The following is a 19,883-nucleotide window of genomic DNA, read 5'->3' as shown; positions in this document are numbered from 1 at the left end:
GTCAGTATTATTTGTCTTTAGTAATGACGTCAGTTTGTCAGGTATAGTACCAGACAGAGAACTTGTAGTACGCTTGCTCTCCTTGAGTGAGCTGATCCTTTTCCAGCAGTAGTCAGTCAATGCTGTCCAGCATAACATGAAGTCACCATGAGCCTAATAAAAGTTGACTGAAAACTCTGAAACATTATTTACACTTTTTCTGTGTTTTTTTTGTGTTTTTTTTAAATCTGTCTTGTTTTTCCAGTTATGCAACATAGTAAATACAGCTCTCTCTGCTTCTGTATTAATTATGCAAATTCATGTTTATCCCCAGGAATTTGTGGCAATGGAAGGGGTCAAATTCTCTGTCAACTTGTAGAAGCCAGAAGCATTCCTGGAAGTCATGGGTTTGAAAGCCTCTACTTCATAATAGGTGACTATGAATATTGATATGATGAATTCATGGGTTTTGATGTAATAAAAACATTAAATCATAATTGCTGATAGCAAAATATTAAAATAGGAGAAATCTCAGTTCAATAGAAACAAAACTCTTATGTGACCTGTAGCGTTTCTCTTCATTCTTTCCAACTGCAAAAGCATAATAATCCCTTCCCCAAAGCAAAATTTCTGGTTTATACATTCTTATCAATTTTCTATACTTCCCATCAGTGCATTATGTGAACTTTTCTAAAGCTCTGCATGGCAAAGCTTCCAGCACTGTTGTCCTCTGATCTCATAGGAGCTGCTATTTTTGACCCTTCTGGTCAGGATGGGACTTTGGTGAGGTGAAAACTACAATACCTGGTATTTACTCCCAGTGCTCTGAGCTGATACCAGCACCAGCTTGCCTAGTTTCTGTTTTTGTGTTCTAGCTCTCTGCCAAAGGATTGAATTACATTTTTAACTCCAAAGTTTTAATTTACGTTGTGGTTTGTAGCACACAGGATTGAAGACTGATCCTACTCAGATGTCAAAACACTTTCTGACTTGAATCATTAACCTACACTACTTCTGACTGCTTCCATTACCCCTTCCTACCTAGGATGCCATTGCCCTAGCAGATTGGACTTTGAAGCTGCCTCTGTGGGCAGACATAAGTAGTTTGGATTTAATACTGGGAAAAGCCCATATGAGGAGCCTGTATCTCTGGAGCCGATTTTATTTCAGACACTAATAAAAATAATTAAATTGTAGTCACATCTATGTTGCTACTTAGCATCTCAGTAGAGGCTTCCATTTAATTAGAACTGATTTTAATAATTAGAAGGAGTGTAGTTGTTTTGGAGGTTGTGGCCTGAGACATACTTTAAAAATACCTTGCTGTTTTGAAGATAATATATTCAGCCTATAATAACGTCTGTGAAGTTTACAATTATCTTTTCAGAACTGAGGAGGTTTCTGGTGTCTGAAAGCAAGTTTGGTAGATTTTTCTTAAGCTTATAGCCATTACTGAAATGAAGGTTATCTTTGCTCTCAAACCAATGTCTCTGTTTTCAGTCTTTTAAACAAAATAACTTATGTAACATGTTAACTAAATACCAGATCAGTTTGTGATCTGTAAATTTTTTTTACTGTTCTAGGTATCACCTGACTTGACAGCAAAAGCAATGAAAAATGATATTTTATATAAATCTCAGTATTTGCAAAGTAACAGGCATTGACACTTTCATTTCTGAAAAAAATGCAGATTTAGTATACAGACGATTAATGTTGATTAGCTTGGTGAACGTGCAAGGGACTAAAGAAGGGCCAGTGTTACAGGTAACACTTGGTAGTCTAAGGTGTTCGGGAGCTGTGCTTTGTACATACGAGAATCGTGAATCTTGTCCAAGATACTTGAAGACTATGGGACTTCGTGATGCCCATCTGTTTTCAGTCATACTTCATGGCTTGTTTTGTCAAAATTGATTTACTGCTACTGCCTGTAACTTCTGAAAACTGTTAGGCGCCATGTCTCTCCCTAAAACAATCAGAAGAAAGTGGGTGAGCTAAAATCTTTCCTTCAGTTACAACAGTTTAACTGTATAGCCTCTATGTTTTCAATGAACCAAGGCATGTGTGGAAAGAATGGTTTAGTATTCAGGAATATTAGCCTAGGCTTTGGCAGACCTCAAGGCAAGTCCATGCTCTGCTATCTGTGAAATGAATTAAGTTTCAGAGCTCTCTTGATTTTGTTCTCTTCCTATGAATTCAGGTGGCAATTTGCCTGCAACAAACTTTTCAAGAAAACAGTGCGCAAGGTGCGGGTACTTTTTGGCTTGGAGAAGGCAGGGATCCTCCTCCTCTGTGAGGAAAGAATTTCACCCAAAATATGAGAACATTTGGATACTGTAAAACTACCTCTTTAAAGATGAATCACAGAATTGGTCAGTATGGAAGGAACCACAGTAGGTCATCTGGTCCAACCTCCCTGCTTGAGCAGAATCATCCTAGAGCACGTGGCACAGGATTGCATTCAGACAGTTCTGAATGTCTCCAGTGAGAGATTCCACAGCCTCTTTGGGCATCACTGTGGATCGCTGTTTGTAATTTCTCACATCTTCATGCAGATTGCTTTTGGAAGAAGTGTCCCAACCCTGCAGCAGCAACCGCGTGGGGAAAAGCACAAGTAAAGTTACAGTAGGACATGCTGTTACAGTAGTTAATTGTGTGTGTGTGGGCGTGCGCCTGCCTGCATGTCTACCCACTGACGGCTGCGTGTGCACTGGCACCTCACCAAGGTTCACTAAACTTTCCCAAATGCCAGGCAGGAAGGTAAAGGCAGATCAACCCCGTCACGGCGATCGCAGCACGAGCTGCCCGCTCCCCGCCCGTGGGCTGCGCTCGGCCCCGCCCGGTCCCGCCCGGTCCCACCGCTTCGCCGCGGCCGCGCTGCCAATGGGCGGTCGGGACAGGGGCGGGCCCCGCCGGGCTCCCGGCGGCGGGGGCTTTATATCGGCCTACCCGCGGGACGGCCGGGGTCGGCACCGACACCATCCCCAGGACGATGGACGGCGGGAGGCAGGTGGCGAACTTCGGGGCCGGGCCGGCGAAGCTGCCGCGCTCCGTGAGTAAGGGCCGGGCTGGGGCACGGCGCGGGTGGGTGTCCTCGTCCTCACGGCTTCCCCGCGGGCACCGGCTGCAAAGCAAGGGCTGGGGAAGCTCGAGTAAATAGTCATTAAAAGAGTTAAGCCGCACAGCGCTGAAACCTCCTTTCTTCTCCCTTCCCCACTCAACGAACTGCCATGGTAAGCTCGCAGTTTTGGAAGCGAGCCCTAGTGTGGTTTTTGGATTGCTCTCTGAGTTGTTTTTTTCCAAACCAGATCATATGGCATCAAGGGCATTTCGTTAGTTTTGGGATGGGAAGTAGGTACTCAGTGCAGAAGGGCAGCTGTGTAGAGTATTCCATGAATCGTCTTTACTTAAGAAATTATAGTGAGTGTAGCGTAGACTCAACCTTCTGGAAAGTTGCATCAGCAGCCGTGGATTATCCAGTGGGATATGGAGAGAGGGTGGTTTTTTCCAAATTGCACGCATCTGACTTTCAACTAAGGGTTATGTACTGTGGAATTATTTTTTTTTCTTGGTTCTTTTCTTAGTTCCCTTCGTAGGGGAAGGGAATATATGTGTTATTTCTTTAAAAATTTTCTTTAGGCAAATGAATTTGCTGCAGAGCAGCTTTCTTGATTTTTTTTTTGTTTGTTTGTTCCCTCTCCCTCCACTCTCCTTTCCCCTCCTTCTTTTTTCTCTCGGAAATGTCCTTTGTAGGTGAGGTTGCCAAGAAAGTTGTTGTTCTGTCTTGAATCCTTAGTTTCCGAAAAGGGCTCTCAATGGGACTGCTGTAGTACCCAGGTTTCTGACAGACTATTGAAAACTGGATTTAGGGTTTGAGTAGGTCATTGCTGAACTCTGTATTATTAATCTGTTTTCTTCTGTTGAAGTGCAGTGTTCTTATGTGGACTACTCTATCATCTCGCTTGTTTCTCTTTGATTGCGATTCACGTGAAGTACTCAGACTCACTGAAGCATGAAGGTGGATGGAGCAATTTGTGGCCATTATAAGACGTGTTGTTGATATCTGCATGGGCAGATTGTCTGATAAATATTACCAGCAGAACTGGATTTTATCAAGCAGTTCTAGTAGTCTGTGCGCTCCCTTTCATTTTTCCCCCCTTTTCTGGCATGGATAAATTTGATTGTGGAACATGGTATTTAAAACTTCATAATCTCTAAAATAAAAAGCAGCACAGTTGTTTTCAGTTGACCTCTTGCTGACCAGCTGTTACAGTTTACAGACCATGCAGATACCTTGTCAGCAAGGTAGATCTCTTGTTCCTGAACCTGTCCAGAGTGTGCAGTTTCTTGTTAGATCCTGGGGTGCATTCATGTAGCATTTGTTTTGCTGACTGTTCTGCTGGGGGTCCCTCTTCTCCCACTTCCTTTAGGAAAGCCAAGAGTGTTCTGGCTCTCATATGAGAACTTACTGAAATCAGAAGCTGCAGATCCAGTGGCCAGAATCTCATTCTACTTTGTTAATATTCAAGAGCTATTGGAGAAGACAGAAGAAAATGTAAGGCTGAAGCAGAAGATTACTTGGCTAGGACTTATAGGAGTGACCTGGTTTTTTTGGTTGTCTCAAAATTTTGCTCAATTTCTTTCTTAACTTTCAATAACATAGAAAAGGCTCATCCTCAAAAAGTGTGGAGCTTCATTCTGTAAAACCAGTCATTGTCCTGTTGGCTCGGTTTAAGATATTCAATTCCCCAAGCTGACCTTTTTCTTTATGTTTTCTTCAATACCTTGTTTGTCCTATTTACACAAGTCAAGTGAAAGATCACAACTGCAGAGGTGGGTATGGGTATTTAGGACGCTTGCTTAGAAAGAGTTTGTATGAAAACATTAGGTGTTTTGTAAAGCTTAAGAGTTTAAGAGTTCCATTTGACTTCTAGAAATCATTCTGAAATCTGGAAATGTAATAACTTAAAACATGGTCTCCACAACAAGCATGTGATTTAAGTTGGCTATCTTATGAAAACCTTTCAGCTGCTAGATAGAATGAAATTATGGTGACTATACTTCTATTAGTCTCACTTGACAAGTGTCAGGTTATTGCAGTGTAGAGTAGCTGGCATAGGCATGATGCATCAGCAACTCCAGATAGTTGAAAAATCCCTTAATTTATTTCTGGATTTTTTTTTCTTTCATTAGGTATTATTAGAAGCACAGAAAGATTTGGTGGACTACAAAGGGCTTGGTATAAGTGTTCTTGGTAAGACTTAAAACATTCTACATTTTTCAGAATTTCAGTGTTTATCAGAATTGTTTAATAAGACTTTTTGATCTTAGTATTTCAACTCCTTTTCTAATACCTTATTCTGGTAGCATGTATGTCCAGAGATCACTGTTTCATGGTCTTATTTCCACCATTCATTAGAGGATACTAAAATGATACATAGCCTGATGTTTAGTGATTCAAAACAAAGGACTAGAGACAAAAGATAACAAATCATATGTCAAACATTAGTACTTTCAGGTCTTTGGAATAGATGTGTGTGTATATATATATATATATATAGGCAGTTTATAAAAAAATGATTTTACGTATCTATGAAAGACTATGTACATATACACACATACTGTATACAGATGTACTGTATACGTGTGTCTGTATATACGTGTATAGATACCATGTATAGTATCTTACATACTGGATGGCAAAATGCTTTACATACATTTGATGTATAGCATCCTTCCCATTAAGAAGGTAGTATTGTCTTGCCATGAAGAGGAGATGTCTTCTGTGCCGTATAGGTAGCTGACTGGCTTTTCAGCCCCAGCTGCACAAAAGATTTATGCAACAAGATGGTCAGCACTTTACTAGTCCTATCAAACTGTTTAAGTTGCTAAAAGTAAAATGTGCAGCTGCACAGTTTGAATTAATGTTTAAATTGTATGCCTACACATGGAAGGCAGCCTATGGATTTAATAAGAGGGATTAGTATTAAGTGTCCTTAATGTTTAATTACCATTACTGTATGAAGAAGCCTTGCTAAAAATAATAGAACAAAACAAACTCCTGTACCTTATTATATACTTGCTACAACATTATTAGCAGAGAAGATTCTTAGAGTGAGGAAAAATTAAACCTTTCTAGGGAGTAATTTTTTTTCCCTGCAAACGTAGTTGCTCTTGGGAGTAGTAGGGTCATGTGTGTCCAAATGGACAGGATTTGCCTGTATCTGGACAAGACTGCAGATATAAGTCTTCTCTGGGTATTTAGAAAGGGTCGGGAAAAAAAAAAGAAGTAGAAGTGGGAACTGGGAATGACAACCTTCAGGCATTTTGGGTCAGTAGTGTAAAAGGTTTAAAGCTCAACAGAATTTTTAAATAAAATTCATGTATTACCATCCTGTTTCATGCTATTTTTATTTTCTGTTCCATCAAAGAAATGAGCCATCGTTCCTCAGATTTCACAAAAATTTTAAATACAACCGAAAATCTCATGCGTGAATTGCTGTAAGTGAATTACTTTCTGCTTATTTTTATTTTATGGTTGTTCTAGTTACATCAATAATGTGGAGACCTTTCCATGAAAGCACCTGTTTGGTTGTTTTTCCATGCATAGGTACTGTGTATGATAGAGTCATAATCTCGGGGAGGACACTGATCTTCTGTTCGTCTGATACTTATATTTTTGAATTTGACAAAGAGCTCCTATTAAGTTAAGATGTTTTTTATATGACTACTGCACACTGACAAGTTGACTACATTTTGAAATGTGGATTTTTGTCACCTCTATAGAATTCATGACGGACATGACCTTAAAGGAATAAATGCAAACAATAGAAATCAGTTCTCTAGTGGTATAGGGGTGATATCTGCATTGCTTGTAAGTCCAGTTTTATTAACATAAGCTCTATGGATGTGTGTTAGAATCGCTGATCAAGAGCTCTTTTCCTATGTGTAGTATGACACATTTTTTTACAGTTTGAATTATATTATATATTATAAATATATAATGGATTAGAATTACTATTCTCATAGTAGTTAATAATGTTGGTGATTTACATCAGTACTTGACCCTCAGTCACAGCCAGAACTGTCAACAGAGGGATTTTAATGAATAATTTGAGCAAGTAATTTTGTGACTGTATGAGCAACACTTGCACATGTAATTTACTGTACCGTTGCACTTTCAAACTGAAGGGTCTCAAAGTGGAATTCTACTGTGAGCACTTCGGTGTGAAGTCCTTAGCCTGACAGAAAAGCCATGAAGATAGCAATAGACAAAATTAAAAGTCAGCTTTAATTCTGATGGAATGTCATTCGAGTTTCTATGTACTATGATAGTATAGCTACTTGGGAATGAATTCGTTTAATGCAGTCCCCAGGGGTGGGGAAGGAAAGCTATTCAGAAAATTTATATCACTGAAATGTATAGCATTATTCTTAAATATGTGTTACTCAAGACCAGTGCTGAGGTAAGTTAATGAGATTGGGTCTAACATCTTGGCAAAGAGTCTTCGAAAATTACAGCGTTCTTCCTCAGTTGCTGTTAAATGCATAGTATTGAGTAATATGCATCCTGTGTCTTCTGGGAATAATAGAAATGGTTATTTCTTTTATGCAGAAATATACCAGACAACTACAAAGTTCTTTTCCTTCAAGGAGGTGGATCTGCTCAGTTCAGTGCAGTCCCACTTAACCTTATCGGTTTAAAGGAGGGAAGACAGGCAGATTATGTGGTTACTGGAGGTTGGTCAGCAAAAGCTGCTAAAGAAGCGGAGAAATATGCTAAAGTGAATATCATTCATCCGAAACTGGGAGCCTATACAAGTAAGTTGATGATTGCATCCATCTGTGTGAATGCTTAGTCTTTAGCCTTGCTCTAAAAATGGATCTAACTTAGCTATTGGGCTGTTAAATGTTAACTAGAGTTGACTGCCCAGCACTCAAAAGATTGTCTGCCACATCTCTCAGCATTCATCACTGGGAGATCTGTTAAATGACTTAACAGTCTCCACCAGAAAAAAGATTGCGAAATGAGGCTGAGCAGATTCCAGAAAATAAGTGGCAAGAAGCAAGTGTCTAAGTAGAGAAGTGGTCTGGGTTGTCTCAGTTTCTTTTAACATTTAACTGAGTTCTTAAGCTATTCACAGGGATATTGTGAGGTATTTCAGTTTCATATGCAATCGGTAATGAGATTGCTCTAAAATTTGGAACCTTGTCTGAGATTTTAACCCTCTTGAGCCAATATATGGGAGACCTGAATTCTTTTGCCTACTTGTAAGGATTCCTAAATACTACTCTTTCCCGGCCCTCTATCACTGAATATACATAAATAATTCTTGGAGCAGGAACACATGAGTTCTAGTTTCTATTACTGCTAGTTTTGCTCACTTTTCTTCCTTCTGGTCCAAATTATAGCATTTGAATGGGGAAGATTGGCAAAAAGAAAGACCAAGAATATCCCCATGTGAGTTAGTATATTAACTGGTGATTAGGGCACTAACTTGGAAAATAAGTTTATATTCTCTGAGGCACAGGAAGGAATGGAACCTACAACTTTCCAGTCTGGGGGAGCACATTCACTATTTGGTAGCTGTAGATAAGGGGAGAGGCAGTAAATAATCTTCCCCTCCCCCAGCTCTGTCTCCCCTCAGGAGGAGGAGAAAAGAAAGGAAGAGCAATTGGAGAAAAGAGAGGAAGAGCAATTATTTGTTCTATGCAAAACCTGTTCTGTGCTGTCAGGACATGCCTGTATATTGCCTGTTGACATAGGAAATCTTTACCATTTTGTAAATCAGTTGCAAAGCTTAAAATGGGAGGAAGGTAGATAACTTTGTGTTTGTTCAGCTTGGGTGAGACTGAAATGCTTCTGGGTTTGCACAGAAACACAGCTTTAGAGAACTTTGACAGTGAGAATTTGGATGCTTCAGTGGTTCCAAAGGCAGCAAGAGGATTCTTGAACCCACTGCCTGAATTCCTCTGAAATGCTGTTTTGGCCCCCTAGGACAGTAGTTTATAGTCTGGAATTGTAAACTTGATGAAAACAGTTTGAGAAATAAGGGGTGAAAATAAAAAGGTTTTGCAAGATTAATGATGGCTCACCAGATACACTGTCTTCCTGATAACAACATAATTAATGCTTTATACTGCAAAACTGCTCTGCATTTGCACTTAGGTTCCATGTTCAAGTAAAATTGCATGCCAAGAAAATTACTTGTCTCCAACTGATCTCTGGGTTTCTTTTTTGTCTGTTTCAGACATTCCTGACCCAAGCACTTGGAATCTTAATCCAGATGCATCTTACATCTATTATTGTGCTAATGAAACTGTCCACGGTGTGGAGTTTGACTTCGTACCTGATGTCAAAGGAGCAGTTTTGGTTTGTGATATGTCATCAAACTTCCTGTCCAGACCCGTGGATGTTTCCAAGGTAAAGTATTGGACACAGTGGCCACAAAAAGCATTTTCAAACTTGAATGCATATAATTAAGCACTTAGAAAGGTCTGGATGGCCAGAGATGCTGAGTGGTGAAATTAAGGATGTTTCATTAATTGAATATCTGATTACGGATAGAAGTGTTGAATTTGAGATTTCCATGTCTATCTGTTTTCCTTATTTTTTCATGAAAACTTACTAAACTATGTTAAAATTTTTCGTGTTAATAGCTGCCCAAGATTATTTGTCTACTTGGAGGTCTTCACTGTGTACTATCGTAGTACACAGAAACTTGAATGACATTCTGACATTGTCATTGTCAGAATTAAAGCTGACTTAATTTTGTCTATTGCTATCTTCATGGCTTTTCTGTCAGGCTAAGGACTTCACACCGAAGTGCTCACAGTAGAATTCCACTTTGAGACCCTTCAGTTTGAAAGTGCAACGGTACAGTAAATTACATGTGCAAGTGTTGCTCATACAGTCACAAAATTACTTGCTCAGATTATTCATTAAAATCCCTCTGTTGACAGTTCTGGCTGTGACTGAGGGTCAAGTACTGATGTAAATAACCAACATATGAGAATAGTAATTCTAATCCATTATATATTTATAATATATACTATAATTCAAACTGTAAAAAATATCATCTGAATCATATTTAGTCTGTAGATAGTATATATATAGGCTATACAGGGTACTGTGAATCAGATTTTTTAATCTTGCCTCTTATATGAGAAATCTGTAACCCCTTTTAAGTTCCCAAAGCTTCCTGTGCTGCATAATTATGGTGTCTGCTTCACAGATAATGCAGAGGCAGAACATAGTACTTGCCTATGTTTGTAAAATGTGTTATGAGTAGAAGTGTTACTGACTAGTGAAGTAGCGTGTTTGACATTTCTTACCTGTGTGTAGCAAAAAGGAGTAATTTTTAGTGCATTTATCATGGCCTCTCCTGATCTTTCTCTTTGAGCAGGTGGATTTTATGATGCCTGCTCTGAAATACCAGATGGGTTGAAAATACTGTGAACTGTGTCTGAATTTATTTTTAGTAAATTTGCTCAGAGTAGTGTGAAATTTGGGCAGGCTTCCTTGAGAATTATTTGTGGTTATTAAATAAACATTTAGCAAATTGTTGTGAAACTTGTGATTATCTTCCTCAGTTGAATAGCTGTTAAGTGCACTTTGAAATCAGAACTTCTTCTAACTCTTCTTTTGACCTACAACTTGCTCATTTTCAACACATTCTCTTGTATGTTCAGCTGAGTAGTATGCCTGTTGTATAACGATACTGGTGTTTTACTCAGTTGTAAGTGAATGCATGTAGCAAGTCTTTCTTTTCTTCTTCCTTTTAAAGTTTGGTGTGATTTTTGCTGGTGCTCAGAAAAATGTTGGCTGTGCTGGAGTTACTGTTGTAATAGTACGTGAGGAGTTGCTGGGATTTGCACTGAAGGAATGCCCTATTGTACTGGATTACAAAACACAGGCAGCGAATAGCTCTTTGTATAACACTCCACCATGCTACAGGTAAGTCACCGTGCTATGTGCTTTCCCTTATTCAGAAGACTGCTGCACTGCCATCTGCTGCTCTTACCTAGAAAAGCTTCCAAAGTTGAGTATTTGCTCTCAAGTCACTGATATGTTGGAGTCTTTCACGTGACTCCTGTGAAAACGTGGGGTGTCCAGCCATGTGACTGTAGTAGCGTTTGGGTTGCATGGTGCAACTCAGCCACAAAGGGCGTGGTCTTTTTCAAACTAAACATTATATATCGTAACTCCACTGTATAAGTTTAAGGATGCAGTTCTGATTTACAAGAACACAGCTCTAGTCAATTCAGTGGTGATACTTCGATCATTGCAAATAGGTAATTTGGCACTTAGACTTTCTTCTTGGACACTAAGGAGGACAGTTTCCTCCTCAGGTTATTCTCAGCATTTGAAACTCCAGATACCTATTGATTTTCTTTAATAACAATATTTACTATTGTCCAGTAAAGTTTTAAATAATATAAAGTATCACAAAACTACATATTCACAAGTGCTGGTTTTGAAATGAAACTGTAGAAGAATTTTTTTAGAAGGCAGTTTGGTTGTTGCTTTGCTTTTTATTCTCTAGTACAATTTTCTGTATTTCTTTGACTGCTGTCTCAGTGTTTGACTTGGTATCCAAAAATAAAATTGATCTAGCTTCCTAATCATTGCTAACAATCAAGATCATGAAATTTTCATGTACCTAATGATTTCATGTATACAAGAAGCAGAACAGACTACACCTTACTTTTTTAAAATCGCTATCTCCTGGCTTCTGATTGATAGCTAGTGAAAAGATGCTTTGCTACTGGAATATTTAGATTTTGAGCCAGTATACCTTCCCATTCTTAATCGGAAGAATTTTTATACCAGAGTCCATTGAAATGATTAAAAGAAAAAAAAATTCAATCCAGGTATCCTTTTTTCCCCTTGCTTTTTAAAAATAACTTTGAAAATAATGATTTCTACTTTTCAAGGTAAGATTTCCTTTTCATTCACATAATCTGATAAGGCAGTGTTTAGTCTCAGCTTTAACGTCTTGTTCATGCATGCCAGAATTTGCAAAGTTAGGCTGCCTAATGATTTCCAACAGATATTAAACGAACTGTATAGGCCTAAAGCTCAGTGATTCTTGTGTGTAAGGCCTATAACTTAATGCCATTGCTTACTTGAATTCAGTAAAATTTGAGGTGATACTGATTTTATCTCTGAATCTGCTGATTGTCACTGCAGAGTGTATTATTGCAATGACATAGGGGCAGTTGTCCTTATCAGAAGAACAGTACATCTTGTGAGCATTTGTTTATTGCAGATTTTACAGTGCAGAATTTGTTTTCCCTAGTCATATGTGTACTGTAGAATGTGTAGTACTGTAATGATGTATTCTTACTGGCAACCTGTCTGCCCTACTGGCTGGGTACATCCAACGTTCTTAGGGCTGCTGTTAAGAATTAACTATACAATGTTTCCAGATTTTTGTCTTCTAAATGTAGCTTTGTAACATAGGCAGTATGTATGTCTTTTTTTTTCCCGGTGATCAATGAAGCCACTATTTCATGATCGATTATTTGCTAAGTCACACATACTGTTTTTGGACACTGTATACTTGAAAATGCCAGCTTTTAAATCCGGCCATTCATGTTTTCCAAGTACGAAGCTATTTCCATTTGAAAAACTGAAGTTCTGCTTAGTTGCAGCACTTGAACGCAGTGTTGTTCCTCTGTTTGAATAGCAAAACAAATGAAATTCTGCAGCTTTATTTTAGCCACTGCAAAGAACTTATGAAAAGAAAGTGCTGCTTTAGGTATAACTCGGTATCTGTCAGTAACCTTAACAGGGTAGTGAGAGGTTAAGGGAGCAGAAAATAAAGTTAAACCAACAGTCTTTCTCATTTCTGATCACTGTCTTGCCAGATTTCACTTCATGCTACAGACCCACACTGGAGTACACTCCAGAATCCAGAATGTAATGGACTGAAATGTTGGCAGGATGCGCATCTGTTTGGCTTGGCTCTAACTGTCTGTTCCAGTTTAAGAAACTGACAAAGCTTCTTAGTTCTCTTTTTCTCTACTCTTTTCCTTTCACTTGCTAATGATTTGCTGGCAAACAGGCATGAAATATTAAATGAATTTGCAAAAGCTGCTTCAGCAGGATGTTATAAATTAAGGTGATGCTGATGGCTTTAAACTCATGGTGCTACAGAGTTGACTCTATGACCCTGATCTGTTTAGCTAAAATTGGCAATGAATTTGCTATAAAAATCTCATTTCCAAGCTCTGGAATGCATTTTGCATTTAAAATTGTTCCCGAAACATTATTTTCACTGACATAAAAGAAGGATAAAAGATTTCATCTGGCCCGGCTTTGTGAATGACTGTAGGACTGACTTCTTGGAGTTAACTTATCCAAGAAGTTTTGCTCAAGGAAGTGAGGACAAGAGGTGATTGTGGCCCTGTATGTTTGGCAGGGGTGTAGGCTATACTTCACTTAAATCCTTTATACTGGGGTACTTGACAGCATGCTGTTATAAATGTGGCAGGATTGTGCTCTCAGAGCTCTAAGGTGCTTATAAAAGGCAATCTGTAACCTTGATTAGTCTGCAGCTTTTCTACAGTGTTCAAAGATTTGGTACTGTCATCCTCTTAGAAATTAAAAGCAGCAAAATTAAAACAGCCTTCTGCTAGATAGGTGTTAGGGAAACTTGTAGGGTAATGTTCTCTGAGCACTCCCTTGGAATCTATAATGAAGGAATTAATAAGAACAGACTTGTTGGAAATAGGCCATAAACACTTGTGAGCACGTTTTTATGTAAATTGTTGTAGTCTTCATTTGCGAAGCCCAGCCATGACGATGATGTAGTCGTGGGAAATGCCTGAACTTGAACAAGCTGAGTTTTGTAGGAAAAGCACAAAGGCAAAAGGCCTCAAGGATTTTTTATGTTGCACTTAGTAACTAGCTTTGAAATACTTGGTCCCAAGCCATGTCATGCCAGTAGGCTTCCAGATCTCTACTTAGAACTTGAATGATAATGAATAATTAAGTGTATTACACCATTATTTGTTTTGCCAAACTTCACAGTTCATGTCGGCAAAAGGTCTTTTTAGACAAAAATGGGATTAAAGTTTTTATTTTTAACATTTGTGAAAATGTGGTTAAATTTCTGGCATTATTAATGCACATGCATTTGAGATTCACCATTGTATTTTTGCTAGAGCAGCTGCACAGGGTGAATGCTATTAACTCCTATGCTAAATCTGGCTCCTTCTAGGACCTGACAGGCAGTTGTGTAGCCAATGAATTGGTAGTCCTTGCAGCATGTTTAGGGATGTCCTTGGGAGTGCTGCATGGCTGCAGGAAACCTGTAGGACATGTCCTTCTGTGCTACGAAAGATTAACTTTGATCCAGCAGATTTGTTGCTGAAACATTTTGCAAACTATCAGACAAGACTTTTTTTCTTTTCTGTTTAAATATCTCACTGAAGAATTTTCTTTTCCTTTTGCAGTATTTATATCATGGGATTGGTACTGGAATGGATAAAGAATAATGGTGGAGCTGCAGCTATGGATAAACTTAGTTTAATCAAATCAAGAATGATTTATGATATTATAGACAAATCTGATGGATTTTATGCGTAAGTTGCTATGCTTTTCCTTTTGGTTTTGATATTTGTTACAGAGTCAAACATATTCATAACTTTCAAGAGTTTGATTGCAGTGTATTTTTCAAGTCACCATTTTTGAGGACTCCCACAGAAATTATTTGTGCAAACCATTTACTTGGTAACTGTCCAAGGCTGACTTTCATTCCGGTAGGAAGTTACTCCAAATTATCCTGTACAGATCAATATTGAAGCATACTGAAAACATATTCTAAATTGAATAAAATGCAGGAGCCTAGGAGAAGAGTATACTAAGCACAGATAGGCAGATTCTGGTTTGTATGCTTACTGAATTTCTTGGGGAAATACAGAACAAAACAGAGAAAGTGGCCTGTAAGAAAGAAATTGTAGAGACGACTTTTGCATTGTATTCTCCCTACCACCTCTTTCAGTAGTCAAAAAATCTGCTTTTTCTCTGTCAAGCAGTGCATCTTTATTTGCTAATCATGCTAAGTACTGAAATGCTTTCTGAAATAAAAGAAGATCAGACCTCAAAATGGAATAAATTTTCTTTATGTGCTTTATGTACTGTTTATTTTCTTCAGTTATTTTGATGGCTTTCCAAAGCAGATTTAACCTTCTGATTTTTACATATTGTTGTAAGGTATTTTTCAGCTCACAGGACCTATGTATAGTTAAAAGCTGAAGTTGTAATAATTTTAATATTCACCAAGCACAACCTAGTAATTGAGTATGAAAATGCAAAATATTTTCCTTCACTTTCAGTATAAAAGCAACAGTTTGGGTACCTAACTAATTTTCAAGTCCAAGTTAGGACAGGGCAAATTAAATTTGGATTTTAGATTAAAGCTGGTTGCAATCTTAATTGGCAGGGATAAGGTTTCATCATAATATATAGTACATTGGGATTGTGATCCTACTCCAACAAAATCTGGAGGGCTTTTCATAAACCTCAGAAAGGAAATAAAGCCTTGAGAAAAACATTTTGTGACAAACAGAAATCTGTTTCTGGCAAGTTGGTCTGTAAGGCAATAAGTGGGAAATTCAATGCAGATGGGATGGTAAATAGTCAGCTGGGAAAGCAGAACAAGCTTCACTGACTGAGCTGTAATGCATCTTCTGGAGCAATACAGTTAAGATTGTGAATTTTTTTATTGTATCTATGTCTAAAAGGAAGACTTAATCTGAAGATACCTTCCCAGCTGTAATGTGCCACCTAATCTGTGGAATGCTTCCCTGGGTAAGCAGTGTGGCAAGCCATTTAGCAAATGGAGCCTTTCTTCCACGAAGTGCTATGTGCCATTAGCAGTTTGCTTTCCATAGTCTGTGCACCGAGTTACATCAGATTGTCTAATAGCAACTGGATATTCTAAAAACTATAGCATGGCTGTAGTAATTCAGGCATGGGAATGTTTTTAAGCATAGGCCTTTTCGAAGAGTGTTTTTGTGGTTGAGCCTGAAGCAGAAAATTTGAATAGGCAGGTATTATGATGGATTTTTTTTTTGTTGTTGTTTTGGAGACATATGGACAAAGGAACAAGGGAGAAACTAAGAAGAATGATACCCTTTCTTTGCCAAATAGAATAATAATAGGTATGAAATATACATGCAGTTTATGAGAACTTATTCCTAATGAATGCCTGCAAGAATTTACATCACAGCCTGAGGAAAGAATAAATCTGAAGGCTGAACCACTGAAGAAAGATATTTAAATCTTCTCCCGTTTCCCCATCCTTTCTTACCTTCACAAAATAATTGAAAAGAAATGTATTTTGAATTTTCCACTTTAAATTAGGTGGAATTTTAAGGTATTAAAGAGCTGTGGTGCATCTTGTATATGTTGTGGCCATGTACACAATGCCACATTTGTTCTAGAGATACCTCTTCTCTCTTTGAAGAGATGATTCTGAGTAATACTGATTTAGAAAGTGGACTGAAACCACTAACAGAAGTCACTGATGTCTGTGGAAATTTTGTAATGCTGTATTTTTATACTTCCTTTACCTTTGTTTAGCTGAGTCTGATTCTGGTATCATGTTTGACTAGCTGAGTAAAAATAAGTGCGTCAGTCTTTGAAAACAAAGAAAAGAAACTCCGTGAGACGTACTCGAAATTCACTGTACCTAAACTCACTTATCCTAAGTAACTGTTTTCTTTCCGTTTTGGTTTTTCTTAGGGTGGTTTTTTTGTGTGGTTTTTTTTTTTTGGTTTTGTTTTGGTTTTTATTTCATCTATATACAAGCCTCTTACACATTTCTCTGGGGCAATTTTGAGTATGTCGGGAAGGGTTAATAAGCCTTCCACTTTACCATTTCCATTAATATACTTGGTTAAAAAAGGAAGATTGCTTTCTTTCACAGAAAGTAATGACCTTTTTGATTATAGAGGATCAACTTTGGTTCTAAACGGATGTGATTATTCACATTCTGAAATTGTATATAGCTGAAAACATAAATTTAGCATAAAATGGGCTAAGTATTACATTCTACAATCTTTCTAGATGTCCAGTGGAGAGAAAGAACCGAAGCAGAATGAATGTTCCTTTCCGTATTGGCAGTGTTAAGGGTGATGAAGCCCTGGAAAAGAAATTTCTTGAGAAGGCTGTGGAACTTAACATGATATCTCTGAAAGGACATCGGTAAGTATTAGTCAGACGAATCTCTTTGCTATGCAGAACAAACTATTACTACAGTAGTGATACAGCAGCAGGCATTGTGCATTGACTTACCAGCCTTTCTCATCATAAGCTCTTTCTCATATTGGTTTGGCATCACTTGAGAGGAGTCTAGAGACTGTAATCAGAGGAAGAGACTACTGGTAGCTCAACTACTGCTTAGGTGTGATGGTGGGCTTCAGAGAGCTTTCTGCTTAATTCTACTTTCTTTGGCAAATCTATCTGTGTGCAAATGCCAAAGAAGGTGTCACTCGATGTTAGATGGTGTCATTGTATGAAGCCTCTCAGGTGGCTTGTCTGGCTAGTGGCAAGAGTTCTTTCCCATGTTCAGTGGTGTTTGTGGGATTAGCTTTTTGATGTCATAGAGCTACAACTTTGGAGCTGTAAATAACTGATAAATACTAAGCTTCTCTAGATTGCAAGCTTACCTTGAAGAATTAACTATTGCTTCTGAGTCACATAAAATATGAGTTTTATCCTTTTAGAGTAGGGATGGGTTTAAATGTCTGTGAATGTTATTAATGTGGGGTTTTTTTAGAATATACAAAACTTTTGGGTTTTTTCCTCTTCTCTTCTTTTCAATTCAGATCTGTGGGAGGAATCCGTGCCTCTTTATATAATGCGGTGACTGTAGAAGATGTTCAGAAGCTTGCAACATTCATGAGAAGCTTCATGCAGATGCATCAGTCATAAATGCCCATGGGTTAGAACCATGCTGCACATCTATGAAATAAAAGCTAAAGAGTTTGAAAGTTGCTGTGGTACTGCACAGCTATAGCACACAAGTTGTATTTTCTTTTAGTTCCTGTAGTTACTTCAGTTAACTGCGTGGGATTGAGGCCCAGTCTTGCAATGACTTGTCAATCTTGTCTTTGCTGAAGGTGAGGATCCCTAGACTGATCACGATTAGTTCCAAAATTTGAAAAACAGTATTCTCAGTGTGTAGTTAAAACATGAGTAGCATTGTAAGGTGCTATGGATCTGAGTCTGTTTCTTGCTTCTAGTCACAAATAACTTCAGCAATGTCTTGTTTTCAATAAACTTCAGAAAGCAAAATTTGTCATAAACTTTCTGTAATGCTTTACAAATACTCTGTGACTGCACAATGAAGCTAATGTGGTCCCTAAGGACATCTAGTTGCCTTATTGGATATATTCCAACAGTATACCACCAGCAGTATTTAGGAGTTAATATTGGTGTTCCTACCTTGAAAACCCTACCTTCAGACTACTCCTCCCGTGCTTGAAGTACTGTCATAACAATTGCAAATAGCTAACTGTGGTTAAAGTCTGTAGGACTGGGCCTCTTTTCCTATTATCATTTATTAGTTTAAAGCTAAGATTCATGAGTCTGATTAAATCAATTTATAAGATTTTTTTACTTCTCAATGCATTTTGTATATTAAAATCCTAGATTATTAATTTTATATTCTTATTTTGTAGTATGCATATTTGCTGCTGCCAAAAACTTGTTCTTAATTTGTTAACTTTGTGCCAAACTGAATTGCTGTATTCCACTCAATGGACTGGTGACTTTCTCTGCGCTGACTTCCTAACCCAAAATGCAGCAGACCTTCTTGTCTGGTGCTTCTTAAATGTCTTCACTCTCCAATTGCTCCAGTACTTTTTCTGCCTTTTCGTTGTTTCAGTTCTGTAGGCTTTTGTATGTGGAACTTTGTCCAGCTGTAGTAAATGCAAGTCTTGACTTCTCTGCCTTTTCCTGACACTATGTCATACTTTTGGTCCTACAGTCTCACTTGATCCTTCTGCCTTATTGCAGACTTTGATACTCTGGGCTAGAGAAGGAACTATGGTTATGCAAAGATCTTCAGAAGATCTTCTGATATAGTACCCTTGAGTTACTTTCCCTTCTCAACTTGTGACTTTACTGCCAATGACCATATATTGACACTAACCTCCTATTTTAACTTGCATAGAAGCTATCTCCTACTATCACAGTGTTTATCATTACTGCAGCTAGTTTTGGACTGTAAACTCTTTGGTACAGAATGGGGATTTTTTTTTTTTTTGGATTTTTATGTAATGTCAGTACAGTAGTAACAATTTAATAATGATAATGATGTATTGTCCCTTTCTTGATGGAACTTCACAGCAAATCAGTGGAATGTGCTGGGTTTTAGTTACATTCCTATCTGATAAGTCATCATTTTAAGACTACTGTTTTGAATTTTTTATAAACTTAGTGTAACTCAAAGTAATTAAAAAAATTATGTGAAGAAAATAAAACTTAATCACGTCATGACATGAAGTACCAGTGTGTGAAACTTTTTACTTTTGTCACTTTCAGAAGGATGAGAAGTCATGAATAACATGTGTTAGAATTTTAAATTCTGGTATCCATCACGGCTAGGCTTTGTGAACAAAGATTTGGGAAGGGCTCTACCCACGTTTGATACAAGCATGTTGGTGACTAAAAAGGCCAATATGAGATAGGCACATCCGGTTGCAAAAGGCACAGCAGAAAGACTCCTTAGGAGATGTATTCTGGAAGGCACGATTCTTTCTGCGTTGTCTTTTCTCCTCGAGAGTGATCCTGCGTGCTTTCTCAAAGGAAGCAGCAGCGTTAAAGATAGTGTGCCTCCAGGCCTCCCGATTGGAGGTCAGAGTAGACCAGTTATGGTGATCAATATGGC

The 19,883-nt window shown here is 38.1% G+C and overlaps 1 protein-coding gene across 2 annotated transcripts; it reads left to right on the top strand.

Annotated features, from left to right (window-relative positions):
* Positions 1–262: 262 nt before the first annotated feature.
* On the top strand, positions 263–19,476 carry PSAT1 (phosphoserine aminotransferase 1). 2 transcript variants are annotated; one of them, XM_039379036.1, is made up of 9 exons: positions 263–412; positions 5,170–5,230; positions 6,408–6,477; positions 7,592–7,797; positions 9,228–9,400; positions 10,764–10,933; positions 14,440–14,568; positions 17,057–17,194; positions 17,818–19,476. In XM_039379036.1, exons 3-9 carry the CDS (start codon positions 6,410–6,412, stop codon positions 17,921–17,923), a joined length of 990 nt encoding a protein of 329 aa, XP_039234970.1. In that variant the 5' UTR covers positions 263–412; positions 5,170–5,230; positions 6,408–6,409; the 3' UTR covers positions 17,924–19,476. The 2 variants fall into 2 exon arrangements, with proteins under 2 accessions (XP_039234970.1, XP_027569593.2); XM_027713792.2 differs by lacking the exon at positions 263–412 and adding an exon at positions 2,892–3,028.
* Positions 19,477–19,883: the final 407 nt, after the last annotated feature.

Source organism: Pipra filicauda, unplaced genomic scaffold, assembly GCF_003945595.2.
Source record: "Pipra filicauda isolate LSUMZ 115617 unplaced genomic scaffold, ASM394559v2 scaffold153_size1761393_pilon, whole genome shotgun sequence".
NCBI classification, from domain to species: Eukaryota; Metazoa; Chordata; class Aves; order Passeriformes; family Pipridae; genus Pipra; species Pipra filicauda.
Note: the sequence above shows the minus strand (reverse complement) of the source record. Positions and strands in the feature narration are given on the sequence as shown.

Coding starts and splice junctions, on each gene's coding strand:
- PSAT1 (XM_027713792.2), top strand. CDS start 2,969: ATGGACGGCGGGAGGCAGGTGGCGAACTTCGGGGCCGGGCCGGCGAAG. Junction 5,231..6,407: donor GCTTGGTATAAGTGTTCTTG/GTAAGACTTAAA, acceptor GTTCCATCAAAG/AAATGAGCCATCGTTCCTCA. Junction 7,798..9,227: donor GAAACTGGGAGCCTATACAA/GTAAGTTGATGA, acceptor TGTCTGTTTCAG/ACATTCCTGACCCAAGCACT.